Below are 24,957 nucleotides of genomic sequence, written 5' to 3' on the forward strand. Positions count from 1 at the left end.
GAACAGCGTCAGAGGGGCGGAGCTCAGCGGGGCGGGATCGTGGGATCCCAGAATCACTGCATGACGGAGTCCCGAAATGACAGAAACACATGAACCTCACAATGGCTTTTTTGTTGCAAGGGACATTGAATACCACCCTGCCATGGGCAGGGACACCTTCTGCTATCCCAGTTTGCTCCAAGCCCCGTCCAACCTGGCCTTGAATACTGCCAGGGATCGGGCACCCACAGCTTCCCTGGGCAGCCTGGATCCCGCGAGGGGCACAGCGCCGGGGGCGCGGCGGGTTATTGTGGGCACACCTGTCTGTCGGCTGTCTCCGTGCTCCTTTGCATCCCCCGATGCTCCCCGCAGCTCCCGGAGGAGCGTTTTCCAGCGACAAAACCCGGCGATCGGCCCCCCCTCGCCTCGGTGGTTGCGTGCTCTCCTGAGCCGCTCATGAGTAACGGCTGAGTAAGCGGTGGCACCACTGGGCAGGGACGAATGCGCTCCTCGGGGCACTGCGGCTCAGCTGCCCCGGCAGAACTCCCCGCAGGGCACTTGCCCACGGCCACCGCTCCGGACTGCTGAGTGAAGAAGCGGGAAGCAGGCCTGCTGAAGAATCCCTGAATCACTAAGGTTGGAAGAGACCTGTAAGATCACCAAGTCCAAGCATCAAACCAGCGCTGCCACTGTAACCCCTAAACCACTAAACCACATGGCCCAGCACCAGATCCAGATACTTCTTGAACACCTCCAAGAATGATGAGCCCACCACCTCCTTGGGCAACAGTGAAAACAGTTTTCTAGTATCTAATCTGAGTCTCTCTTGTCTCCTTTTAAGGCCAGTACTCTGTGTTCCTCCAGTACTCTCACCGCAGGCACAGCAGAAGCAACCAGGTGCTGCACATGACTACAACCTCCTTTCAGGTACTTGTAGAGGGAACTGCTGCTTTGAAGGGAGAAAAAGTGGGACAGCAGGTTGTAACATGCTGGTCTTGCATGAGAATCCAGAGATGCCCAGGAGGTCGAGGATGAAGGGACTGGTACCACAGCACAGTGGGGTGGGAGGGCAGCAGGTGACAATGCTGAACTGGGAAAGGAGGATCTGGACCTTTTAACTGAGACAGGACAGAATGTTACTCACAGCTCAGGAAGCTGATCGAGCCTTTGCTCAAGGTGGCAGGGATCCAGATCACTGAACCAAGGGCTCAGCTGTTGAACCTTCTCCCTTATTCCACAGGCATACACGATATGTGGCTCCCGGTGCCTTTGCCCGATCATGCCAATCCTAAGAGGCCATGCCCAAGAGGTCTGGAAACGAAGATGCTGAATCAGTCACTCAGATGTTAAGCTGACACAGACAGCTCCAGCAAACCTTTGACAGCCTTTTTGTACATGGTGCAATTGAAACTGTCTGAAACAGCTGGCGTGAGCTGATAGCTTTACGTCTGGGGGTTTTGTTGTCTGTCCTCAGAGGTGCAGCAGAGAAAAGGCAAATCCTGCTCATCACTGTAACCCCACACCAGCGAGCTCTGCAGGCAGTCAACAAGCAGCTTCCGGGCTATTTGGGGGACAGTCAGGCGTTTCACAGGGCTCCTCCTTTCCCCCTCGGACCGGAGTTCCCTTCCCACAAGACCTCTGTAAGTCTCAGTGCCTGGAGTTCACAGAGATCATTTGCATGTGAGGGGAGTTTCTCCAAAGGCAGAGACTTCGGGGTTTGGGATCTCTTCTGCTGGAACATGGGGTTGGTGATTTGAGAATGGCCAAAGCAAAGTTTATCAGCCAGGAATCCTCCCTCTCATCCTCCCTCCTGCTGTGCTCAAGGCTGGCTTCTTCAGCCAGGCACCACAGCTCCCCCCACAAGTTTTGTTTTCTTCAACTGTTAATACATTTAAATTTCTCCCATTTTTTTAAATCAGATTCACTGGAAACACTTCAATTTTTTTAAGTCCGGTCCGAGAAATATACTGAGCACCGAACATTCCAGTCCCGTTTGCTGCACTTGGCCAACTGCTGAGCAATCGGAAGAGGCTTAGCAGGGGAAAGGTTGGATGTCCCAAGTGTAATTGCCCGTGTTACCTGCACTATTTAGAGACCAAACACGATATATCCAGGGGCTGACTCACTCTGCTCCCTCTCTTCTCCACTCTCCAGCTGATAGCTCCATCTCACTGACTGCCAGGAGCGAGGAATTTGGCTTGCCATTTGTCATGAATCAACTGAAATTTGTCATTTCATCAACTTCCTCCTGCTGCTCCTGTGATCTTGAAGAAGGCGCAGGTTGGCATCAAGCAGCACAACTCCTCAGATTCCAGAAAGTGCAGCAAGATGGTGATGGGTACCCAGTTATGTCCGGAGAGGTTCTGGTGGGACATCAGGGGAGCTCTTCCCAAGCAGCAGCCTCCTGGTCAAGCCCTGCTTGGCTGTTTCTACGAGAGAACACATAGATCACATGTTTCAGGACATACTGGGTGGGTTCTGCCACAAGCCCCAGCTCTTCTGTGTGCTGTGAGGGAAAAGGCACCAAACTTGGCCACTGCCCTCTTCCAGGGCTAGGACACTTGGATTCTGTCCCCAGGGTGAGCTTCCAGAGGATATCCCCAGGCATGGTGCAAGGAGGAGAAGCCTTGAGGAGGGCTGCAAGGCTCACCCCCCTGGGCTACCCCACTGCAGCAGGGCCTGCAGGTGAGTTGCTGGGGCTGCAAGGGCAGGGTTCACCTTTGGGAAGGTGCTGGTTGCCTGTGGATGCAGAGTGCCACCTACTGAGCCACCGCTCGCTCCCGGCAGCACCCGGGGTTTTCTGGCAGGACACCCAGGCTGGAGCTGCTGCTCAGAGTCCTTGCTCTGGCTATTCCATGAGCTTGGTTCCAGGGAACAGGGAGCTGCCCCAAAGGCTGGCAAGCCCAAATGGCTGCAGCTTACAGATGAGCAGGGATCCTGTGCAGGGGGCTGCATGCTTGGGCACAGCTCTTGGCACGTGCCCTGGGCCAGACCTGGTTTTCCATAGGCTGGCAGTGAAGCGAGATGAGATGGGCTCAGGAGTCTGGCTAGTCCTCCCTGAGCCTGGACCAACATTTTGAAAACCTTCAGCACAGACTGGGCTCAAACAGCACCTGGCAGCACCCAGTGCAGGTGATATTGGTGATATATCTTTGTCCCTCTGATCGCTGTCCTTGTTTGTGGAGGAGGGGGTGGCCAGCACACAGCCAGCTGTGCCATTATGATCTGGGCATAGACACGGACCCGTGTAGGAGCAGTGCCACCCATGCTGACAGCTGCCAGGCCTTGGAGGAACACACTTGGACATCATTTCTTCCAGGAGAGTCTGAGTGCCTACTGGGATCTTATTCACTCTCTTTACTTTTGATAAAACCCCTGAGAACTACGTGAAGGGAAAGGAAGTATTTGAAATACCATCCCATTAATTTTCTTCACTGACATCAAATGTTTATTTTGCAAGGGCGGGCACAGCTGATCTGATGTTTGAACATGAGTTATCCTTTCTCATCCATCCAGCTGAGAACAGGTGGAAAAGGGTAATGCCTCAAACCAGAGTGCTGTCTGTCTGGGCAGCTCACCACACTTTCACTTCACTTGTGAGCTGCAGACACCACTATCTGCAGCTATCAGCAGCTCCCTCACAGGCAGGGAGGGAGCTTTGAAGTGAGGCATGTGTGACTCTGGTTCCTGCTGATGTAAATCAAGATTACTGTAATAAAGAGAATGCAAGTGCATAGACAGGGTGTTGGGGAGGAAGGAAGGAAAAGGCCTGGATATTGCCTTTGTGGATACTGGTAGAGTCTGCTGACCTTGGAGACATGCATGCATGAGACATGCAGGTGGCTGTGCCTCCCTCCTGAGAAAGCGCTCAGCAAAGAATCATTTTGCTAAGACGGTGACATTCTCCCTGTGCTCCACTCCTTTCCTGGAGACTTAACTGAAGCAGGGATTGCATGAGCAAAACTTGTCCAGAAAGGGAATAATTTATGCACTGTTCCCTCAAGAAATTCTGCCCAGTGCTCTGTGTTTTCCCTCACTCCGCATCTGAGCATGTCTTTTAGGGTATGTCTAAGGAGAAAAAACAAAAAGAACGGAATCTGCTGGCTCTGTAATAACAAGATTTTGTGGAATTTTCTGTCACTTACATCAATACAAATGAAAAAATAGTCCCTCCTGAAAATCTAATGGACACCTTCTCAGACAACATCAACTCCAGGGACCCAGAGCACCCCTGCTTAATCTGATGAAACACGCAGCAGTGCTAAGGAGTGTGATGCTACCAAATCACAGCAGTGGGGTTTTACACTTGCTTCCCACAGGCTTTCCTGAATGGCAGGCAGTGGGGAATGCAGCCTGATCATTTGCAAAGTGCCCTGTGCCATGTTGTGGCTCCAGTCGCTGCTTCTCACTAGACAGAGTTCAACGGGACATGCCCGGCTTGGTTTTGCTTCAGGCATGGGATAAGGTGCTTCAAGCCTGCCCAGGACAACCATCCCTGCTGCCTGCTAGGAAGATTTTTGGGAAGTTGCCTGCCGTTAGCATACTGTCCTGTGCTTCAGTTGCTCTGTTTTTCACACAGCATGCACTGAACAGCTCTCCTTTGACCAAACACATCCTCCAGCAGTCACCCACTCGTTTTTGTGCAATCGCTCAACCTGCAAATGCTTGGGGGCACATCCTGACCCCAGCAGTAATTTGAAGGGCCTGCAGCCAGCACAGGTAGGTGAAGCAATACTGGATTTACACTAGAATGGGGAGCTGTCCTTCAGCTAACAATTTTCTCTAAAATATCACGTCCTGCTATTGCTGCCCTTTCTTCTATTTCCCGGAGGCAATTCACGGGAACTTGTCCCAAGACTCTCTGAAGAGGGCAGGGTCATGGCTATCCCCACGTGCACCCCAAGCCAGGCTCCCCAATGGTACCTCAGTGCAAACCCACCCTGCTGAGGCCACTGGACAGAAGGGGGACGATGCCTTAGATAGAAACCTCTAAGGACACAAAGGCTCAGCTGTTGTAGCCAGTGCCTGTAACTACCTGGCAACGTTACAGTAGCCCTGTACCTTCAGAATCATGGTGTTTCACCTGCAGTGCACATTATTTTACACATTAATCTACCATTGTTAGATGAGCAAAATCCTCCGATCATCTCTCTAACACCTCCGGTATTGCAGCCCAGAACGGTGCCTGGCAGAGGAGAGCACCCAGCTCATCACCTCCCAAAGGTGTATTGGAGCCACTGGATCATTGTGCAAGGGCTCAAGAAGTATTCATTCTAAAGAGAAAAAAAAATGCTAGAATGTGAAACGTGCCCAAGGTAGCAGAAGCTGTGTGACTACTGTTCATTGAGTTTGGAAATGTCCCAGCTCAATCCCAGGATGCACTGACCTAGAAACCTGGTGTAGTTATGTGGGCAGGGTGGCTGCTGGAAAAATGATGCATATACTTGGGAAAATAGAGGTGTTTTTGCCCTGGTGCCTCAGAGATTGAGCTGAACAAGAGCCAGAGCAGAAATCTTCAAATTAAGAGAAGCCTCCCCAGAACAAAATGCCACTGCGTGCTGGTAGAGATGGAGTGGCAACAGTCTGGGCTTACCTTTAAGGGTCGTGGCCATGGAAGTGTGGCTGACCTAAAGCGTGTGGGTGCTGATGGAAGCTGCAGCAGGGATTCTGAGAGGTTGTTATATCCCTTTCCTCACCTTGGGGGCTCGGGTATGAAGTCACCTGGGAGATGTCTATCACAGCTCATTTGACAGCACAGACCTTATGAGCAAATTATACAGTACTGCTTGTTTTGGGGGAATGCAGCCTCACATAAGGACTGGGAGCATCTTGCACATTATTTCCAATTGTGCCCAGAGCAGCAGAAAAATAAAGGACGTGTGATGATTGTTTGGGAATTTTCTCCTGGAAGTGCAGTTAAGTCTCAGCTTTTTTGCTTTGAGATCTTCCTAGTGCCTTCCCATCGGTGCATCAGGTGATGAATTTTCTTTACCTATTTGAAGTCATTTGGTATGTGGAGAAAGAATGAATCACAGGAGAAGCCTACAGCAATTAGCAACTCCTTTCCTCTCACCTTTGCCATAGCTAAGTTTTTTCCCCAGCACAAAGCCCAGGCAAGGCTTCCTACGCACACACAACAATGATTACATAGATCACTCTGGATTGTGATTTTTTTCACAGGCCATGAGCAAGCAGAGAAGCTCAGGACAACACTCCATTTCACAGGCATGTTAGTTATGCTCCCTTGGAAATCCCATTGTTGCTGTGTCCTCGTGACTCTGGCTGCCTTGAACTGCGCCAGAGCGCCAGCAAAGGGGCATGAAATTTGGCAGACTAGAAAGGTGCTGCTGGAATCAGTCAATCCTGGCAGCTGGAGCACTCGTGTCAGCGTGCTCTCTCAGTGAGGGCTCTGTAAGCTGCTTCCATCCATCAGCGGGACCTGCGCAGGTAGAGCTCCCGGTGTCCCCTTTCCCCGTGTGTCACCTGGTGCCCCCCTTGCCTGTGTGTCACGTGTGTCCCGGCAGCGTGGGGCCAGCGTGTTCCCAGGACAGGACTGCTGAGACACCTCGTGAGTAAAGGTTCATTTGCATAAAGATTGCACACTCATGCTGCCAAGGAGGTTTCCCAGGCACAGGCTCATTTTCTCCTATAGGCAGGTTTGCCTTCATGCAGGAAAAACCCTGTTCTTGAAGGCCTTGGAGAGGACCCAGTTTACACTGGCACGCCACGATGCCATCCTGGCATGTTTGGGTCCACCCAAGCCTGACACTGCCCCTCTGGAGCAAAGCCCAGTCTCAGCTTCCAAGTGTACCAAGAAACCCCACTCTCAAAGCTGTGCTTTGCTGACAAGAGGTCTCACCGCTCCTAAAGTGTCTCACATCACCACTTTACCAGTGTCTGCACGGCTCCTCTCCTTGTAGGCTTCACCCAGGACGTTTCAGCAGGAGCAGAGGTCTGCTTCAACAGGGAGAGAGAAACCTGGAGGTGGCAAGTGCAGAGCTGAGAGCTCAAGTTGCCTGGGATTAATGTGTGTCTGTGTAATAAGAGGAAGAAAATTCAATTGTTTGACTACAGTTAAATTATTTTAGGATTTAAAGACATTTTATCTAACATGCATGAAATAGGCCACTAAGCATTGCAGCCAGACAGCCATTTTCCCCTCCCATTAGCATAGTGGTGGCAAATAAAATAAAAAAACACTTCAAAGGAGCTGAGCTGAAAAAAATGCATAAAACCATATGAAAATTCAGAACTGGTCCTACAGTGACAATATAAGAATCCCATTTCAAGTATCCTGACCCCTGTGAATGCCAAATTCTGTATTTCGCAGGTGTTAGGCACTACACATGAAGCCACAGAGGAAGTAAACACTTTGTTTTGGAAGAAACTGAGAGGAGGAGAGCTCAGGCTGCTCAGGGTCCTCTTGACCTGCAACAAGTGGCCTTGTGCTCAACCTTAAAATGTCTCCAGAAAAGGGATTTTCACACTGGCTCTGTCCCAGCCTCACTGCTGAACACGGGGTCCTTCTCCCAGCGGGTGCCCCAGGGACAGAGCCACCATGCCTGTGCCTATAGCCCCGGGGGTAGTTGCTCTTGTCCCTGCAGCCCTTCCCCAGAGCCCAGTCCCGGCTCTCTGAGGTTTTTGTGCCTATCCAGTGGGGCACAAAGGCAGCCCCTCTCCAACCTCTGAACTCTGCTGCTGGAAATGGTGACTCCACGCTGTACCACAGGCAGAAACCTGCAAAGGAGACAAGACAGGTAAAGCATCACTGCAGCAGCAGAGAGGGGAGGCCACAGCACAGCCTTCTCTGACACATGGGGTCTGAAGCCCATGCCAGGGGAGATGCCAAGTGCATTTCCCTGCCACCCACGAGTGCCAGAGCACGGCCATGCAATCAGATATCCCAGGTGTCCATCGGTGGGCTCAGCACGTCAGGGCTGAGGTCACTGCCAAAATCCTGGGAGGGCACGGTGACTCCTGCATTCTCAGACCATGAGCCTGAGCAGCTCATTTGCAAGGTGATGAATTCGCAGGAAGGGCGGCTGTGGGGTGAATAAAATCTGTCACGGAGCTTGGCATAGCTTCCAGCCTCTGCCGAAGGCAGGCTGAGCTCAGGGTTCCTGCAGAAGTGAGGGGTGAGGCTGACAAATGCTGTCGGTGGCTGCACAGCTCTGAGACAGCTGATGCTCACCTTTGGTTTGCAAAGAAAGGAAAACTTTGCCATAAATATCAGGAAACTGAGTCCTGCATTAGTGATTAATCACTCCAATGACAGGTGAGAACCTTCCAGAGAAACTCTGCATTTAAGAAGGGGACTGACCAAGGCCATGCATCTGCCCTTTTGGGAAGTCTGGTTTTCCAGCTTCCATTTCTAATCCGAAACAGGGCATTATGCCAAAAATATTATTTTATCCATGTTGGGGGTGGCGGTGCTCCAAATTTTGCATTAAGAAAATGCCGAGAGCCATAATTTCTACCTTTTTTTTGGATGCACACAAAAATATCAGTATTCCTAAGCTCAGAATGTTCTCTGTCTTTTTTAGGATGAACACAACATACTGCTTTTCTACAGGAAACTTCCCAGCTAACTGTCCATGGCCTGCCATAACAAAGCAGGGAGGCTGTGCTCCCAGCCTCCTCCGTCCCCATGCCCTGCCAATATGGGATGACACCCGCCAAGACCGGGGGACCTGGGAGTGCAATCTTCCAGGTGGCCACTAGATGGGAACGAAAGCAGCGCTAGGAATGCCCCGGGACGCCGAACCTGTCAGAAGTATCAGCTGATGGACTGATTTTTTTTTCTCGTCCGTTTGATACGAATTCATTGGAACAAAACAACCTGTGTGAGCTGGAAAAGAACCCACAAGCTTTGAGCAGTGATGAAGCAGCTGAAATGAAATACCCCAGCTCAGTTATGTCAGCAAAAGGGAAATCTAAATAAATAAATGAATGTGCTGAGAGAAGAAACAATCCTAAATCTGTTTTCTGACATTTGCCCTTCCCCCTTTAAAGGTTCCTCTCTGCCTGGTGAGGGTTCGCAGGGGCTGGGGAAGCTGACCCCGAGTGAGCTCCATGTGTCTGGGAGGTCGCAGGTGCTCTGATTTTGTGAGACACTGAGTCCTGTTTCCTTCAGACTTCGCCTCTGTATCCTTTTTTTTTCTGCCAAACCCCTCATCATCCTTTCTTGCTCCCAATGAAACTCTAGTCTCTGATTTTTCTGTCCCCTTATTACAAGTCCTCAGTCAGGTTAGCATCGTCCTCCTCTCAGCAGTGACCTGAAGGCTTATTTCCCTGTTGTGTGTATCCAGATGGATATTCACTCTCATCAGCCAGTTTCCTCTCCTAAAATTAACCTCCATTTCCCTGCCTGTACTGCACAAATGATAGCAGCTCTGGAAGAGGCAGTTGAACTGACCTCTCTTACTCTTCACATGGCTTTTCCAACTTCTTCAGCTTCCCCTTATAATGAAGGACATCAAGAACTAGCCCAACAAACCAGACCAGAAAGAGCCACTGTCACAGGACCATTGGGAACAAAAGTCCATGGACAAACGGTTCCAAATTGTGGCTGGTGCCTGTTCACTACTGTATCTCATCTCTTAAATTCCAACTGGATTTTCCTATCAAGAGGCTGACGCCCTCTGGTGACTGGGTCAGAAGGATCAGACTGGCAACCATCAGGGTAGGGCACCGAGATTTCTCAATATTTTTTGATCAGTTTTCTTAATCTCCAAGTTTGCTGGGAAATCTTTTAATCATATAGGATGGGATTATATCATGGGAGTGTTGGGATAATTTAGGTTTGGCACCACCTTTATTAAAATAATGATGTATATTTGTGCAAGACTAAAGTTCTACATTTACTGATGAAACACCTTCCATCTATCCTTCCTTATGTGCCTCTTTTCTTGCCTTCTCCCATCTGTCCATTGGTCCATCCACCCCTCCTTTCTTCAGCACAGACACAAAGGATGAGAGCTACTGACCCAGGTCAGATATGCGATGAGTACACAACCTGTGAGTCTTTCCAGCCTGCTTAAGCTGCTCTCTCCTCCCTGAGCTCCATCCCTGCCCTTCTCACGAGCAGCCCTGGGCACCATGAGGTGCCAGATGCGCTGTGCAATCCAAGGCTTGCCTCAGCAGGGACAAGGCCCGGTTGTCCAAACGTCCTCCGCCTGTGTGATGTAAGCGGGACAGTCACCGAGGCTTCCTGAGCCCCAGGCTGACGCACGCCGAGGAAAGCCGCGGAGGGCAACGCGTGATTCCCAGGGCACTGAGGTTGCCCAAGACGGAGGCACACCATGGCAGCAGGCCTATGGAGGCAGCAGGGTCAGCTCTGGAGCTGCCTGCACTGCCACAGCAGCTGCCCTGGGGGCTGCAGCTGCAGGGTGTGTGACAGGGGGGTTGGTTTTAAACACTCTGGTAGCCGGAGACACTGTGCAAATGGCAGCTCCAGTTTTGGTACCTGGGCATGGCACAGACACTGGAAATGTTTGTCCCTCAAGAAATGATGAGGTGGTGGGTAGCTTAAGTTGCTGTAAGGACTCACACTCAGATCTCCTTGCAATTCTGTGACTGGTGGCTGCTTTTGGAATGGTTTTTCTTCTAATGGCCTCTTAAAACAAGTCAGCCATGTAGCGAACAGGGAAAGCAACACCAGTGATGTCTGCACAAAGCCAGGGCATTTTGGAGTGTTTACAGTGAGCCTTCACACGAGCACAATCCTTCCATAGGACGTCAGGAAGGAGTTGTTGCTGTTGCTTTCTAGGTCAGACAGCCCCAGGCCTGAAAACAAGAATCAGCTGGCCTTTGCCTGAATCCCAAGAGGCTGGAATGAGTTTCGGATAAAATATACACACCTGTGGGCAAGAATCCCACGGCAAGGTTACCAAGAGGGCAAATCCGGGATGAGACAGGTTTGAAAAGGTTAGGGAGATGTCAAATGGAGCACCCCTGCAGCTACGGGAGCTGTGGCTGCTCAGTCCTCCAGAAAGCTGCCAGCACAAGTGTCCCAGCAGAAACCCTGCACAGTGACATGCTGGTGGCCCTGAGGACAGGCTGATGGCCACCTGTCACCTACCTGTATGATGACCAGGTCATCAGGAGGATTTCTCCATCACCAGCCTCTAGTCCCTGGTCCCCACACACACCCCCTCTGCTGTGAAGCAGTTTGTCGTGGGCAGGGAGGACCTGCCCTGGCAGGAGCCTGTACCACTGCTGCAGCAGGCAAAGCCATTGTGGCAGGAGGCTTTGGCAGGGCCACCTGGGAGGCACACCACGGGAGCTCTCACCACAGGAAAGAGGCAGCCAAAGGTGACTCTGAGAGGGGGTGGTGCAGGTGAGGAAGAGCTGCACCAGAGGGACAGAGGTGGTGCCAGCAGAAACCATGGAAAGAATGAGGGAGGTTCATTGTCAGAGAGAAATTATTTGGGGTGTGTCCCCAGGACCCGGCTGTGTGGTTGCTGGACTGGCAATCTACGTCCAGCCAGCACAAGCTGTTGAGGTGGCAGGCTGGTATGTGGCCCCAAGCTCTGCTGTTTCTCAATCATGTGCAAGAGTGAGAAAAACACAGGTGCTGGAAGGGCTGCTGTGGGCTGGGAGTCAGATGAGCAACAGGATAGGTGGAGAAAGCCCAAGCCAGATCAGGACAGTCAGCTAAAGGTTAAGACAGATAAAAAACTCCAAATAAATCCTGCACAGGCCTGAAAGTGGACTATTCCTGTTGGATGTGTCTGACCCAAAGTGTAAGGCAGGATAAACCCAAGGCTGCTGCTGTTACTGCAGTCATAATTCTGCAAGAGCAGCAAGGGACATGTGGGTTTGAGTGCTGCAGCAGAAAGATGCATCTGCAGCTCCAGGGACTGCTCAGGTCCCCTTTTGGGATTCTCCTGCCCAGTAGAGCAGAGGAGCAAAAAGGTCGGTGTTTGGGGACCAGGCCTCTGGACTGAGCCTCTCTGAGAGTCCAGGAAGAGTTTCTGGAGGATAAACAGGGACAGGCCAGAGTAGCTGACAGACAGGCAGGGAAGCCTGAGGGGGAAAAAAGACGTGTCACTACGTGTCCTAACTGGGCCACAGCAAGAGTGGAAAGAGGCTCCAAGAATCGATTTTTGCCACATCTTACCACTGGGAAAGGCTGTGTAACAACGAAGCTGTGGCTGGGATTGCCATTAGCTGTCACCAGTTACCCAGCAGAACAGGTTCCTGTGTCACAACTGGATTACAGGAGAAGGAGAGAGGAAGTGAAAAGCTGAAGAGCAGCTAATCAGGGCCCTGTGACACAGAGTTAACCCAGTTAACTGGGAATGATCAACAATCCTCTTCTAGTTTGATGCTGAAGGGAGACCCGAGGGTCCAGGCAGAGCAGGGAAAACTCTGCACCAACCAAACTCATTTCAACCACTGACTGACCTGAGGGCTGGGTGAAGACACAGGCCTGTAGCACTGCCAACAATGAGCACTTAGGTCACCTCAGAAGGTAGCCACAGGCTACCTGCATAGACCCAGCACGGCGAGCATAATCCCTACAGGATAACCCAGTGTTGCACAAGCCAAGGGATCACCGCTCTCACACCCACGGACACCCAACAACGCAGCTCCACAGTACCTGCCTGCATGCCTGGCAAGGACCAGCAATGACGTAAAGGTTGGGCTTTTTCTCACATCTTCTGAAAGCCTGGGAAGGGATGGGATTAGCAGGGATGAATCAGGTGCTGCAAGAATCCTTCTTGTTCACAGGGAGCCAACACCTGGGGTTCAGCTAAACTCAGCAGGATATTTTATCACTGTTTTAGGCCAACAAGGTATATATGGCCAAACTCAAAAATCTTTCTTGCCCTGCTCCATACTGTACAATGGATGCTGTGACAGAAACTCTACGGGGAGGACTCGTGCTGGCTCTGAAGCAGGTGTCCTGCTGCAGCTACACCCACACCCTGAGCTGCCACATGTTAGTATGTTCAGCTGCAGGGACTCACCAGCTTGTGCTGCTGCCTCCCTGCTGAAATCCAAAATACAGCCAGCACAACCTTCCTGAGGGTATGGGTGAGCCAAGATCCATGCTGCTGTCATGCAGTACATGTTGGATATGCTGCACTAGAGCTGTCCTCTGAAACTTCCTCCATTTGTGCCAGTTAAAACTATCCATTGGAACTAAGGTGCATTGATACACTTTATTAATAATACTGTGGTTTCTCTCTCCAAGATTAATTACTGAGGCTTCAAAGACATGCAGGCAAGCCACGCTGGGTTTCATTGTAAGATCATAGAGTCCAAGCATTAATCCAGCACTGCCAAAACTATCAATAGCTCATCTCCCCAAGTGCCACATCTACATGTCTGTTAAACCTCTCCAGGGATGGGGCCTCCACCACTGCCCTGGGCAGCCTCTGCCAGGGCTGGACAGCTTAGAGTGAAGAAATTTTCCCCAATATCCAACCTAAGCCTCCCCTGGCACAGCTTGAGGCTGTTTTCTTTTGTCCTGTCCCTGTTTCCTGGGAGCAGATCCCCCGACCCACCCCAGCTGCCCCTTCCTGTCAGGGAGTTGTGGAGAGACAAAAGGCCCCCTCCGGAACCTCCTTTTCTCCACGCTGAGCTCCCCCAGCTCCCTCAGCTGCCCTTCATCACATGTGTGCTCCAGACCCTTCCCCACCTTCCTTCTCTGCATATGCTCCAAGCTCTGAATGTCTTTCCTTTCATGAGGATTTGTCGATAAAGATACAAAACAGGAGTGGTCGCAGTACTGAGCCCTGGGGAACATCCCTCGTGACAGGATGCCAGCTGGAGGTAACTCCATTTACCACCATCCTCTGGAATCAGCAGACATTTTGACCTTGTCTAGAACTTTTATTTCAAGCAATACAAGTGCTTTGAGTATATTCACAAGAATAAATATAAAATTCTTCTCTCCAGAGCAAGAAGACGAGTTTTTATAAAAATATATCTCTATCCCAAAGAACCACTTAGGTGGGATTCCCTTTTGGGAAATATTATTTAATAAAAAAATAAAACACTGAAAATAAAATGCTTGACCTATGCTTATTGAATCACCAAACAATTGAAATTTTTACAAGGTTATAAATATTGTAAATATTATTAACAAAAAAAAAACATTTTAAATAGATGGGTAGCCACTGAGTCCATCAAGACAAACGGAACGTTGCTGGAAGCCACAGTTTCTCCTATAGGGCACCAACTTCCTTGTATTCACTGGCATTTGTTTGTCTCCTCTTGTTTCGGTACCTGGAGTAGAAGAAACAAATGTGAGTTCTGGAAAGCCAGTTGCCTTTGGGGAGTGATGGGGAGTGGGGGGTAAAGGAAGGAAGGAAAAATAACTGTACAAGCTCCTCACATTTGTTATAAATGTCTAGCAGCTGGCTCTGTCTGTGCTCATTTCCAGGTCTGACATCACTTGAATGCAGTCTCCTTTCTTGACTCTTCACTGAAATTTCCTCATCTGCATTAAAGTCTTCCTGCTGGTACTAGGTTTGTCTTTGAGAAATCTTGCAGGTTATCATCTAGCTACCTACCAGATGTGGGAAGCTGAGCTCTCCCTCTGCAGCTGTTCCAATTCCTCAGCTCTCTGACAAACGCTTACCATTCATTTTTAGGCTGGAGAATGATTCCTGCTGCTTTGGATCTGTTCATGGAGAAGAGTACTGTCCCCCATGGTGAAGCTGATAAGGCAGTGCTCATGATATTGCACTCACCACAGTAACATACCAGATCAACAAATCAGCTCTCCAGTCCCTGATGCCTGATGGAATGGCATTACAAATGAATGAAACAGAATTTTCCTATTCCCTATCTGCTCTCTCCTTGATCTCAACACCCTCTAGGCCAGACATGAACCAGCCCATAGGGCCCCAGTATCCTGGGAGTGCTGCTGCCTGGCCTGCAGTCTGGGCCATGCCACGCTGCCAGCCCACTGCCTGTCCCGAGCAATTCAAGCGCAGCTGGGCGGGTCTGTGTATCGAACTGCCCGGTGAGTGACGTGTTCCAGGCCACCCAGGGTGCTCAGAGGATGCCCGACCCCTCCAGCTGGCTCGGCCTCCCGAGCCCCCAGCACCACGAGTCTCACCTTCTGCAGATGTAGTAGCTGGCGAGGGAGAGGGCAGCGAGGAAGAGCAGTACCACGATGACGGTCAGGGCCACGTACTCCTTGCTGAGGGGCTGCCGGACGAGCTCCGAGTGCACGCAGCGCACCCCAGAGAAACCCACGTCACACCTGAGGGTGAGAGAGGCACAGTCACAGACACGCAGATGGGGTTACACCTCAGCAGCTCACAGAGCATCCCAGCTGCTGGCCTGCTCTTTCCTCAGGGACAAGACACTTCAGCTGATGGAACTCAAGCCCATGTGGTCCTAGAGACGGCTGCAAATTGTTCAGGTAAATGAGCAATTCCCCCTAAAAATGCCTAAAGCATTTTTATTTCTTTATTCCATAGGCTGGATCAAAGGAGAGACCTTGGTGCTGTGCCTGAGCTCTAGATACAGATGGACAGGGAAGCACATCAGAATGAATGTCCCAAGTCTAAGCTGCGTTGGTCACTAATTTCAGGTGTCTGAGACTCTCTCAGAGATCACTGGAGGCAGCACATGTGCTTAACACTTCTTTAAACGCAGCTGAGCATTACAGACACGGTGCTCCTCTTCAATTTCTTGTGAGCATCTAACACTTGGCTGGATTGGTGTTTCACTAAGTGTCAGGGGCAGCCAGATCAAAGTTCACCTCAAAGCCCACCTCAGGGAGCTCTGCAGGGTCACTGTGGCCTGTCCATACCTGCAGTAGTGCTCATCCAAGTCCACGATGTACACACACTGCCCATGGAAGCAGTAGTCCTTCATTTCAGGCTTGCATCTCGTTATCCCAACTTGGGCCACACGTGGGCTGTTCTCTGTCTGGACTGCAAGGATATTTCATTAGCACCCCGGGATGTGGGCAATGCTGCTCACAGAAAAATGATTCCCAAGGGCACCTCGGTGAGGCTGCCAGCCCAAGGAAGATGGGAACCAAAGATCTGTTATTTACAAAGAGCTGTGCAGTACTTACTGAGCGCTGTGGTGCAGTTCTCCATTTCACCAGGCCCACATAATGGGATCACTGTTGTGCCCAGGACTGCTTGCAATAGGTAACCTGTAAGAGAATAAAAACAGTAGTCAAAAAAAGATGCATTTTGAGTTCAGTATTTAAGCTGCTGTAGTAATTAATAAAACAACAGAAACTTCTCATCATAGTAGGAAAGACCCAAAGTTGAAAGCTGAAATAAAACAGGTCTGAGTGATGTGCTGCCTACATTATATGCAGCAGCCCAAAGAAACATCACTGAAACACAAACTTATAATGCAGGACAAAGATTCAACAGAAACCTGGTGTCTGTGACCACCTCTCAGCCACACTCTGAGTGAAACTGGGCAGGAACAGGCTTGGAGAGATTATGGGGAGAGGCAGGAATTAGGCCATTTGATGATTATGTTAGTTTCTGACTGGTCTGGCATGGCACCTGTGCAGGGGAAGTAGCCGGGCTTCCACAATTAGGCATGACAATCCAGCGTTCATCACAGGAGGAGTCCTTTTGCTGATCAAAATCAAGATATCCTTGACTCACAATAGCCCACAGGAAGAGAATTTCCTAGGAATCTGCAAGTCAGTGCAGCTGGTGACTCAGCACACCAGGCCAATGCTGAGCCAGGCTCAGCACCCCGCCATTGGCTTCAGAGACCACAAACTGCTCAAGGCAGGCTTAACACAAAAGCTGCTCTTTACCAGCAAAGAACTTCCTCAGCCTCTCTTTGCTGAAGACAGCTGAAAGGCTGGACAGTTCCTGCACTGACACCCACTCTTCTGGCAGTTCTTTGGTTAAAAGCCTGCTTGCAAAGCCACAAACACAAGATACCAAATACTCCTCACCTGCCCACGGGCTTGGAGAGGTTACTGACCACTTTATGGACCCTGAGCCACTGTTACTTAGCAGAACACCAGAAGAAATAGGTATAGCTTTCAGGTATTCCACTAGTTCAGTGAATATTTCCAAAAAGGATTCAAAAGCCAGTGCAGGTACCTGTAGCTTCATGGCTAGTCCGTGAGGAATAGTGAGTGAATAGTGAATGTCTGCCCTGGCTGGCCATGAAATCCACCTGGCTAACACTCCTGCTGTGGTCACAAATTAACCTGCTCATGAACTGCTTAGTCATCAGCCCCATTCCACGGAAGTTTGTAATTTGTGTCTTTGGGCTGTTTGCCTCTATTAACTCGTCAGGTCATGCATGTCTAATGGAGGGAGTGTGCCTCCATAATTTCCTGATCGTTCTAATTCAACTCCAGTTATTAGAAAGTTTCATTACATCTCAGGGTTAAATCTAGTAGTGGTAATTTATGGATTTCCGGCAGCTCATCTATTTCTGGGTGATTAGTAGGCTTCCTTTATCATTCCAGCTACGCACAAAACCAACAGGAATATCTAAGAGGGACAGGGCTTCTTCCTGTGTTTGCATTTTTATAAACATCATTCCTCCTTCTTAACTCCCTCTACACTGCATTCCTTGCAAAGCTAATAAGTCAGATTTCCACCAAGCTCTAGAAGAAGGAACCAAGCCGGGGTCCCCCAGAGCCAGAGCAACAGTAACAGATCCATGATGCCAGCACCTGTACTAGCTGGAGACTCCTGTGCCAGCTGGCATGACTCAGCAGGACCTGCCTTTTCCTCCAATGGGGCAGGACATGCAAGTTTACTTTCAGGGTGGGATTTTTTTTTAAGCAGCAGTGTGCACACTGTAGATTTCCTCAGCAGCAGCAGTTTAACACTTCTGTGGGGCCAGCCCGAGTTGCTAAAACAGAAAGTCCGAGTGTGTGAAAGAAGAGTCCATCAGCTGTTAGATAGTGGCAGCTCAGGGACTTGGGGTCCTAAAAGATGCTGGAAAAAGATTTACCGAGTCAGTTCTTCTTCCCAGGAAGTAGGGGGACATTTCAGGAGTGCTCCATGGACTAAGCTGCTCCCTTGGCAGGGAGGAGCTGTGGCATAGGACAGCAGTGTCCCACTAAGGATACATCATGTCACAGAAAGAAGTAAGGACAGAAATTAACAAAAGCCAAGGCTAAAGATGCCAGAGGTATCCCAGATATCCACTTGTTAAGCAGATGGATTAAAACAACTGAGGATCTCAGGCAGCCTACACATTTCAGTCACAGTTTGCACACTTCCTTGACCTGGGCATAACCCGAGCAGCTGCTTTTTAAGCTGAAGTTCCCAGTCTGAGACTTAGCAGAACCCGGCTTTCGCATTTGAGAAAACTCCAATGCAGGGCCATGGAAGAGACAGGTCAGCTCTCCTCTTGGCTCCAGAAGGAAGCATGGCTTTCCAGTTAAAGGCCACAACTCAAACATCTGCGAGGGACAAATGAAAAATAATCTCCTCCTCCAACACTGCCCAAGGGCTTTCCCGAACTCAGCCATGTGTGGGTGCCTTCTCCACCTCACTGCAGGCACTCAGGGCTGGAAAGGCTGGACTGGATATCCAAGGCAGGCTTGGATATTTGCTGACACCCAACAGTATTTGCTGGTTTTGGGCAAAGTTCTTCCTGCTCTGCATTGCTGTGTTTTGCCCTTTCCCCCATGCACATATTTCCCCACTGACATCACTGGGAGGATAAGGGATAAGCACGAAGCAGTGGAAAAGGAGAGCCTTTCCCAGGATATTTATCAGATGATGCATACTAAACACAGCACCTGGGAGAGGTTATATTTTTATTCCTTCACTGTTCATTAAGCAAACGTAGGGTACAAGATAAGAGTAATGAGGTGGTGGATTTTCATATGTGTCTTGCAGGAATGTGAGTGTTACACGTTGTATTCCTACATCACTGCATGAACATAATCCCATCCGGCTTCACAGGTATTCCTGCAAGGTGAACAGTGACAGCACTCACTGGAACAGGAATAATGCTGCTGCTTACTTGTCCTGCCATGAGGGATGAAAGGAAAATGAGGGCCTTTGTTTCCTGCAGCCTCTGTCAGAGAAGACCCGCAAGGGTTAATCACCAGTTTGCCCACTGCGAGCCAGCTGCAGTTTCCAGTGGCAGGATGACTGCTGAGGATGAAGGACGTACATGCGAGATACACTAAACCGAAGACTGCTCTGCGGAGGATTTACACTAGGGGAACTGTCAGGTTTCTGAGAGCTCAATCGTTGTTTGAGTTGGCTTTGTCACCGAGACTGCCAGTCTTGTACTAATTCACCTCAGTGATGCTACCTCCCATTTGGCATCTCTCGGGTCCCTGTGCCACAGCAGCAGCACCTACACCCTCCGCATGGGCTGCACTTCCAAAGCAGAGGTGCCTGGGTGACACGCCTGAAGGATCTCAGTCCATCTTAACTGCAAAGACAGATCAAGGTGCATCCCTATCACCTGATTTTGGACGCCCAGGGCATGTCTCAACTGTCTAAGGCCTTCTTTGTGTAAACCAAGTAGGGAACATGGAAGTTAGCCAGTCTGTGCCACTGGCTTTGTGAGCATCCCTACTACCACTGTTCAGTTCCAGAACTGCAGACTCACAGCTGCGGACGTCCAGGATCAGGTCACAGCAGCTCTAAGGCAGCGCTGGAAACACCAGTCTGTCATGGGAAGACTGGTGCTCTAAAATTGCTACAGGTCCACACAATCATCTTCAGCATTGTACCAGACTTGCCCTTAAGCAGAGACAATGCACTAACGTGCACCCAGTCATCCCAGTACTGCTTCTACCCCCCCGGAGACCTACACACCAGTGGTCTCACTCACATGCTGCCCCCGTGCCTCGGCCACACTGCTTTCCAGCCCTCTTGTGAGGGCTCAGGTTCCAATGCCACCGAAGTGGAAATCCATTATTACTTCCAGCCAGACACATCAGCCACTAACACTTTCCCCATCATCAGACATAGTGATCTTTATGCCGAGCCAATTTGCTGACAGCCAGGAGAATTTGACACAGGAACACATAAGGTCAGCAGCTCCTGGAGCTGTCTGCTGATTCTGGAGGACCAGTGCCTGCCTTCCCCACTGAGTGGCCATTACAGTGAGCACAAAGAGATGGGTGCCAAAGCTCCTGCAGCAACTCCCGGAAAAGGCAGGGCCCAGGCCTGTCCCCATCACCACCCCATCCACAGGTGGCTGTCATAACACCGTGTCCCCTTAGGAGTGAGTGACATCTCTCTCCCACCACTGCCTTTCTGCTGCACGGTCTCCAAGCCCACAACAGCCAGGAAATGAACCTGGCAAAGACTGTGACTTCAGTAAGGCTTCAGCCATTCAGCAGGGAACTTCTTCCAGTCTGGCGCAATACCAGTGATAAACAGTCTTCCCAGAAGCACCAAGGTCTTCTTACACTCCTGCCCTGGGAGGGGAAGGCAGTAAAGTGCTCATAGCACTTGTTATGATCCACCTTGCTGACTAATCCATCCCTTACTATTAAATGTTGTGCCTGCCCCGGAAACAAAGAAATTCATGTACAGATCCATGAAGACATACCAGTTCCTACTAGTGTCAGTTTTGTGCAAAGCATGGCTGACTCACAGACTACAAGATGTTTAGCCTGCTGTCCTGGCAAGTGGGATACTGTGCAGCAGCTGATCCATCAACTGTTATGGAAGTACCCAGCTAAGATGAAAGATACAAACTCATACTGCAGCGGGCTTGGAAGGTGAGGAAAACATCTATCCCAAAAGAGAAGTCTTGGGAACTGAGTTTGTCCATCAACTATGACCACGAGCCCAACATGAAGAGTGTGAGAATATGCTTTGTCATTAAAACAAGGTGTGAGTGTGCCAGGTCTCAGGACTGCGCTGCCCACACAGCTCAAGTTGCCCAACAGGGCCAGCTCTCAGCAGTCGCCACCTGTCACTGCCAGCGCCCCGTGGAGGTGTGTGACAAGGATCAGCTCTTGCATCACAGCACACCCTGGCCCCAGGATTCTTGATGCTCTAAGGACACACGTGTTCACTTGAGACTTTCAGGTAGCTTATGTCATACCATAGAGTAACCCGCTCCCAGCGAGGAGGTGGAGAAGTGTCAAGCAGAAGGAGGCCACAACCTGTTTTGTTATCCTAAGTAAGTTCCTGCTGCTGAGGATTCACCCACTGAGCTCACCCAGAGCTTTGCCTGGGCAAAGGCAGCAGGACCGGGTTACAAACAGGACAAGTCAAGGTGAAAGAGAACAGACTGCACTGGCAGCAGAGCTGGGGAGAAGGGAAAGAATGTTCACTTCCACTCAGTCACAGGACACACCTGGGCATCGCACAAGCAATAAAACATCCTGTAATAACACGCGACAAAGTGTGGTGTGCGCTCCACTCCTCAGCTCATACAATCCGCCCAAGTACACCTGTCAGCGCCTGGGACTTCATCTCGGAGAAAAACCCATCAGCTTAATCTGAAGGCAACCTGAACTTCATGCTTTGACGCAGATTTCGCAGCAGCCAAAGAATGCCCCTGCCCCAGGACGCAGCACCCGATGCCCTCCCAGCCCTTGCCCGCGGGAACGGAGACCTCGCCGCTTACCGAGGAAGAGCAGCAGGCTGCGGGCCCACAGGCAGCCGGCGTCCATAGCCCTCAGTGCCCAGGGAGCAGAGGAGGCAGCAGGGAGCGAGCAGGAGGAGGGAGGAGCGGTGTGGAATCGCCCGGCCGCCGGCCCGCACTTTTATGTGCCCGACGAGAGGCGGGGCCGCTCGGCCCGCCCGGCTCGGCAGAGCGGGTCGCTCAGCCTCCGCGCTTCCTGCTTGAATCGTCCTCGGCGCTCGGGCCGGGCCAAACGGGGTCGACCCCGCTCTGCCCGCAGGCGATGCCCGACAGCATCGGGCACGGTCAGAGCCGGGAGCGGGGGCAGCTCTGCCCCCTACGGCCGTCAGCCTGGTGCAGTCGGTGTCCCTCGTTCCCGCAGGGAGCACTGCAAATGGTACCTGGGGCCGTAAAATCACCCGAGCCCTCTGAGCGGTTTAGCCCGGGCACTGATGCCCAGGACTTCCCGGGGATGTGGATGCCTACGGCACAACCTCCGGACCGCTGTCTCTGCTTCTCCTCAAAGCATCCATTGCGATGTGCAATGGGACGAGGCCCTGCGGACCCAGGGTAGACCCTGCCGGCACTCAAAGGATCACTGGGCCATTGCATTGCCACGAACAGCACCTGTGCCTAAAGCAAGGTTAGGGAAACACCCCAGGGTGGGCAGCTGGAAACGTGCTGGCCTAATCTTCCAACTCCTGGCATTTCAGAAGTGACCCTCAGCACACAACTGCCAGAGAGTGCCGGAGCTAGGGGCAGAAATGGTTTATTAAGTCACAGCCAGGCACCAGGAGTGCCAGCACCTCACCGGCCCCTGAGCTGGCCGCAATGGTCTCGGGCTAAGGGGGTGTGTGTGCCACGTTCCCCCTCCAGCCCTTGGCCCCATCACGACACAGCAGCACAGGCAGTTCCTGGAAGCAACACTTCTTTCAGTTCTAAGATCCTTGCAAGAGCAGCCAACCAGTTACAGCTACTTTTTAAAAGATTCCTTTCAAGCATCCTGTTGAAGCCCACACACTTTGCCGCTGTATTAGGCAAGACCTCGTTCAGCAGTTAGATCCCACCATCAGATGACGGAGGGATCCCACCCACCAAATCCCTACTGCACACATTTGCCTAAAGTATGAAGTGTGTTTCACCTCAACAAACAGCTCAGCAATGATGGTTTACTACTTTTCCTTCTAAAGAAAAAATCATCTTCCCCAGCCTTACCTCCCTCCCTAAAGGCACATCGATACCCAGTTTATTGTGGCACTGATAAGCTTCTGTCGTAGTGAAAAGAACCTGAGTATTGGCTCTGAGCTGCACTGTGACAGCTGATGACTTAAGTGTCCCTAGTTTCTCTGCTCTAGAAGCAGTTATTGATACACGAGAGGTAAATGCAGAAGATACTGCAGAATACCATATACCACATATACCACAACTCCATGTGCAGAATGCAGTTCTAAGTAATAAAGACATTCATTCAAGGGGGCTGCAATAGATCGGCTACTTATGAATCATACCCCTTATTTCTGGAGCATTTTCTTAGTTCTCCAGCAGCTTGGAGAAGCTGAAGTGAAAAAAAGGCAGCACGTTGCCACAGAATTGTGTGTCAGCACCACTTACTAATTACCTAAATGGTATGAGAGTTGGCAAGATAAATGTAATAAGGCTCAGTGTGAAAGTAGCATTTAGGATACCCTCCACAGCAAGTGGGACATGGCATAGCTGGCATCTTTTTCTAAGTCCCCTTTTTTTCACCTACAATTAGTCATGCCATGTAGATGGTGTCTTTTTTGATGCCGCATGACTGTTTTTGTTGCTTAATTTGTGCTGATCCCCCTTATTAAGGATTTTATTGTCTGCTCTTTCGGGGATCATCATGAGTAAAGGAAGGAATAGCAATTATTAGCAACGTGTTTCTGCGTGTGGGCTTACGGATGCCTTAAAAAGCAGCATCACCGAAGAACTTCCACTTTATAATTAATTTTACCCTTAAATTCCTGCATGATTTATCCTCTGAAAGGCAACATTTAATTATAGTTTTGTACCGGTACCCAGATACCAAGTAACGCTGACACAATTGGAGCAATTCATTGGAATTTCCTCTTTGAGATCTGAATATATGGAAAACAAGTATCACGGACACATCTTTGCTTCATCTTTCTGTAATGCCCTTTGTTTCACAGCACCTGATTTCGCATCCGGCATCCCTGCGTGCGGCTTTCACCATCCCCTCCTCCACGTGAAGGATGCCTCTTGGGCTAAGGCTGGCACACACCTTAAGAGCCAGTTTTCCAAGAGGCCTTGCAGCATCAATGGGGTCATTGTAAGGCAGGCTCGTTGCATCCCACAGGTGTCGGTAGGAGCAACAAGTCTGTGCAATGCTGGGAGGCAGCACTGGTTGGGCAACAGAGCATCACGGGTGCATCTCCGCTGCTGGCCTCCATTTCAGCCGCGGTGAACCGGCACGCCCAGGGCAAGGCACCCATGGATTTGTGCCCCTTGGCACCTGACCACCGAGTAGCCCTCTGGATGCTTTGACATTTCGGGATTTTTTCTTTACAAAGTGTAATGAGAATATGAGGAAATACCTTAAGGAGTGTGTGAAAGACTTGCTTGCTTTTATTACCTTGCACCGCCTTAATAACCACCTTTAAAGAAAACCTCTCTTCACAAAGCACAGAGGCCCGGCTGAAGTCCTTGCAATGCCTCAAGCATTCATCTCCCCTTCTGGGACAGAACAGCAGATTCACAGCAGTGGTTATTGAAAGGGTAAGGACTGAGCCTTGTCTGTCAGCACGCCCATCACTGATGGCACACAGCACTTTCTATGAACAACATGTCCTTTTTGATTTAAAGAGCAAAAAACACAGCTTAAATGCATATTTTTTTCTGTGGTGTCTGTTTTCCTCACTTGCTGTAGAAGGATACACGTGTTCACAGCAATGAACTGTCACTTGATCTGTGTGTTTGTACATAACTAAAACCATACACAGGAAGTGTCTGTACCACTTACTTTAGCTGCCTTCTGTAGGACTTGCACCCAGTTTTATGCACTGCTTCTGTGGGCATGGATCTGCATTGGTTTCATCTCCTGAAAACAGAACAAATTTGAAAAAAATCAACATTTTTCTTGCTAGAAAGTATTTTTGAAGTGGAAAAAAAATCATCCCTAGTCTTGCACTGATGCACTCACCACTGTTGCACACACATGCAAAGTAACAGAAAGCAGCAATTTCATAAATTCCTGGGAAAATCACCCAGACTTTTTCAAACAGCATGAGTACACATGTCAGTACGTCTGTGAGCAGATTTACATGCAGCAAGCTTTCAATGCACAAAACGAGAGATGTTCAAGAAATACTCTCAGAAGGTCAGTCATCAGTTGGAATGCACCTCACTCTTGAAAGCGTTTTCATTTGAACTACACAAGATTAATATTAAGTTCCCAAAGGGAAATAAAAG

The 24,957-nt window shown here is 50.2% G+C and overlaps 1 protein-coding gene and 1 long non-coding RNA gene across 2 annotated transcripts; one reads left to right on the forward strand and one right to left on the reverse strand.

Moving 5' to 3' along the window:
- Positions 1 to 500: 500 nt before the first annotated feature.
- On the forward strand, positions 501 to 9,643 carry LOC148224114 (uncharacterized). Its single transcript, XR_015803590.1, has 3 exons — positions 501 to 906; positions 1,220 to 2,664; positions 8,523 to 9,643. It is a non-coding gene; the product is annotated as an uncharacterized LOC148224114 (long non-coding RNA).
- A 4,163-nt stretch (positions 9,644 to 13,806) lies between these two features.
- Positions 13,807 to 21,646, reverse strand: EREG (epiregulin). The gene is made up of 5 exons (XM_014884965.2): positions 21,508 to 21,646; positions 16,028 to 16,111; positions 15,758 to 15,881; positions 15,056 to 15,202; positions 13,807 to 14,217 (listed from the first exon to the last, which is right to left on the reverse strand). Exons 1-5 carry the CDS (start codon positions 21,551 to 21,553, stop codon positions 14,157 to 14,159), a joined length of 462 nt encoding a protein of 153 aa, XP_014740451.1. The 5' UTR covers positions 21,554 to 21,646; the 3' UTR covers positions 13,807 to 14,156.
- Positions 21,647 to 24,957: the final 3,311 nt, after the last annotated feature.

The sequence above is a fragment of the Sturnus vulgaris genome, chromosome 4 (genome assembly GCF_052056855.1).
Source record: "Sturnus vulgaris isolate bStuVul1 chromosome 4, bStuVul1.hap1, whole genome shotgun sequence".
Classification (NCBI taxonomy): domain Eukaryota; kingdom Metazoa; phylum Chordata; class Aves; order Passeriformes; family Sturnidae; genus Sturnus; species Sturnus vulgaris.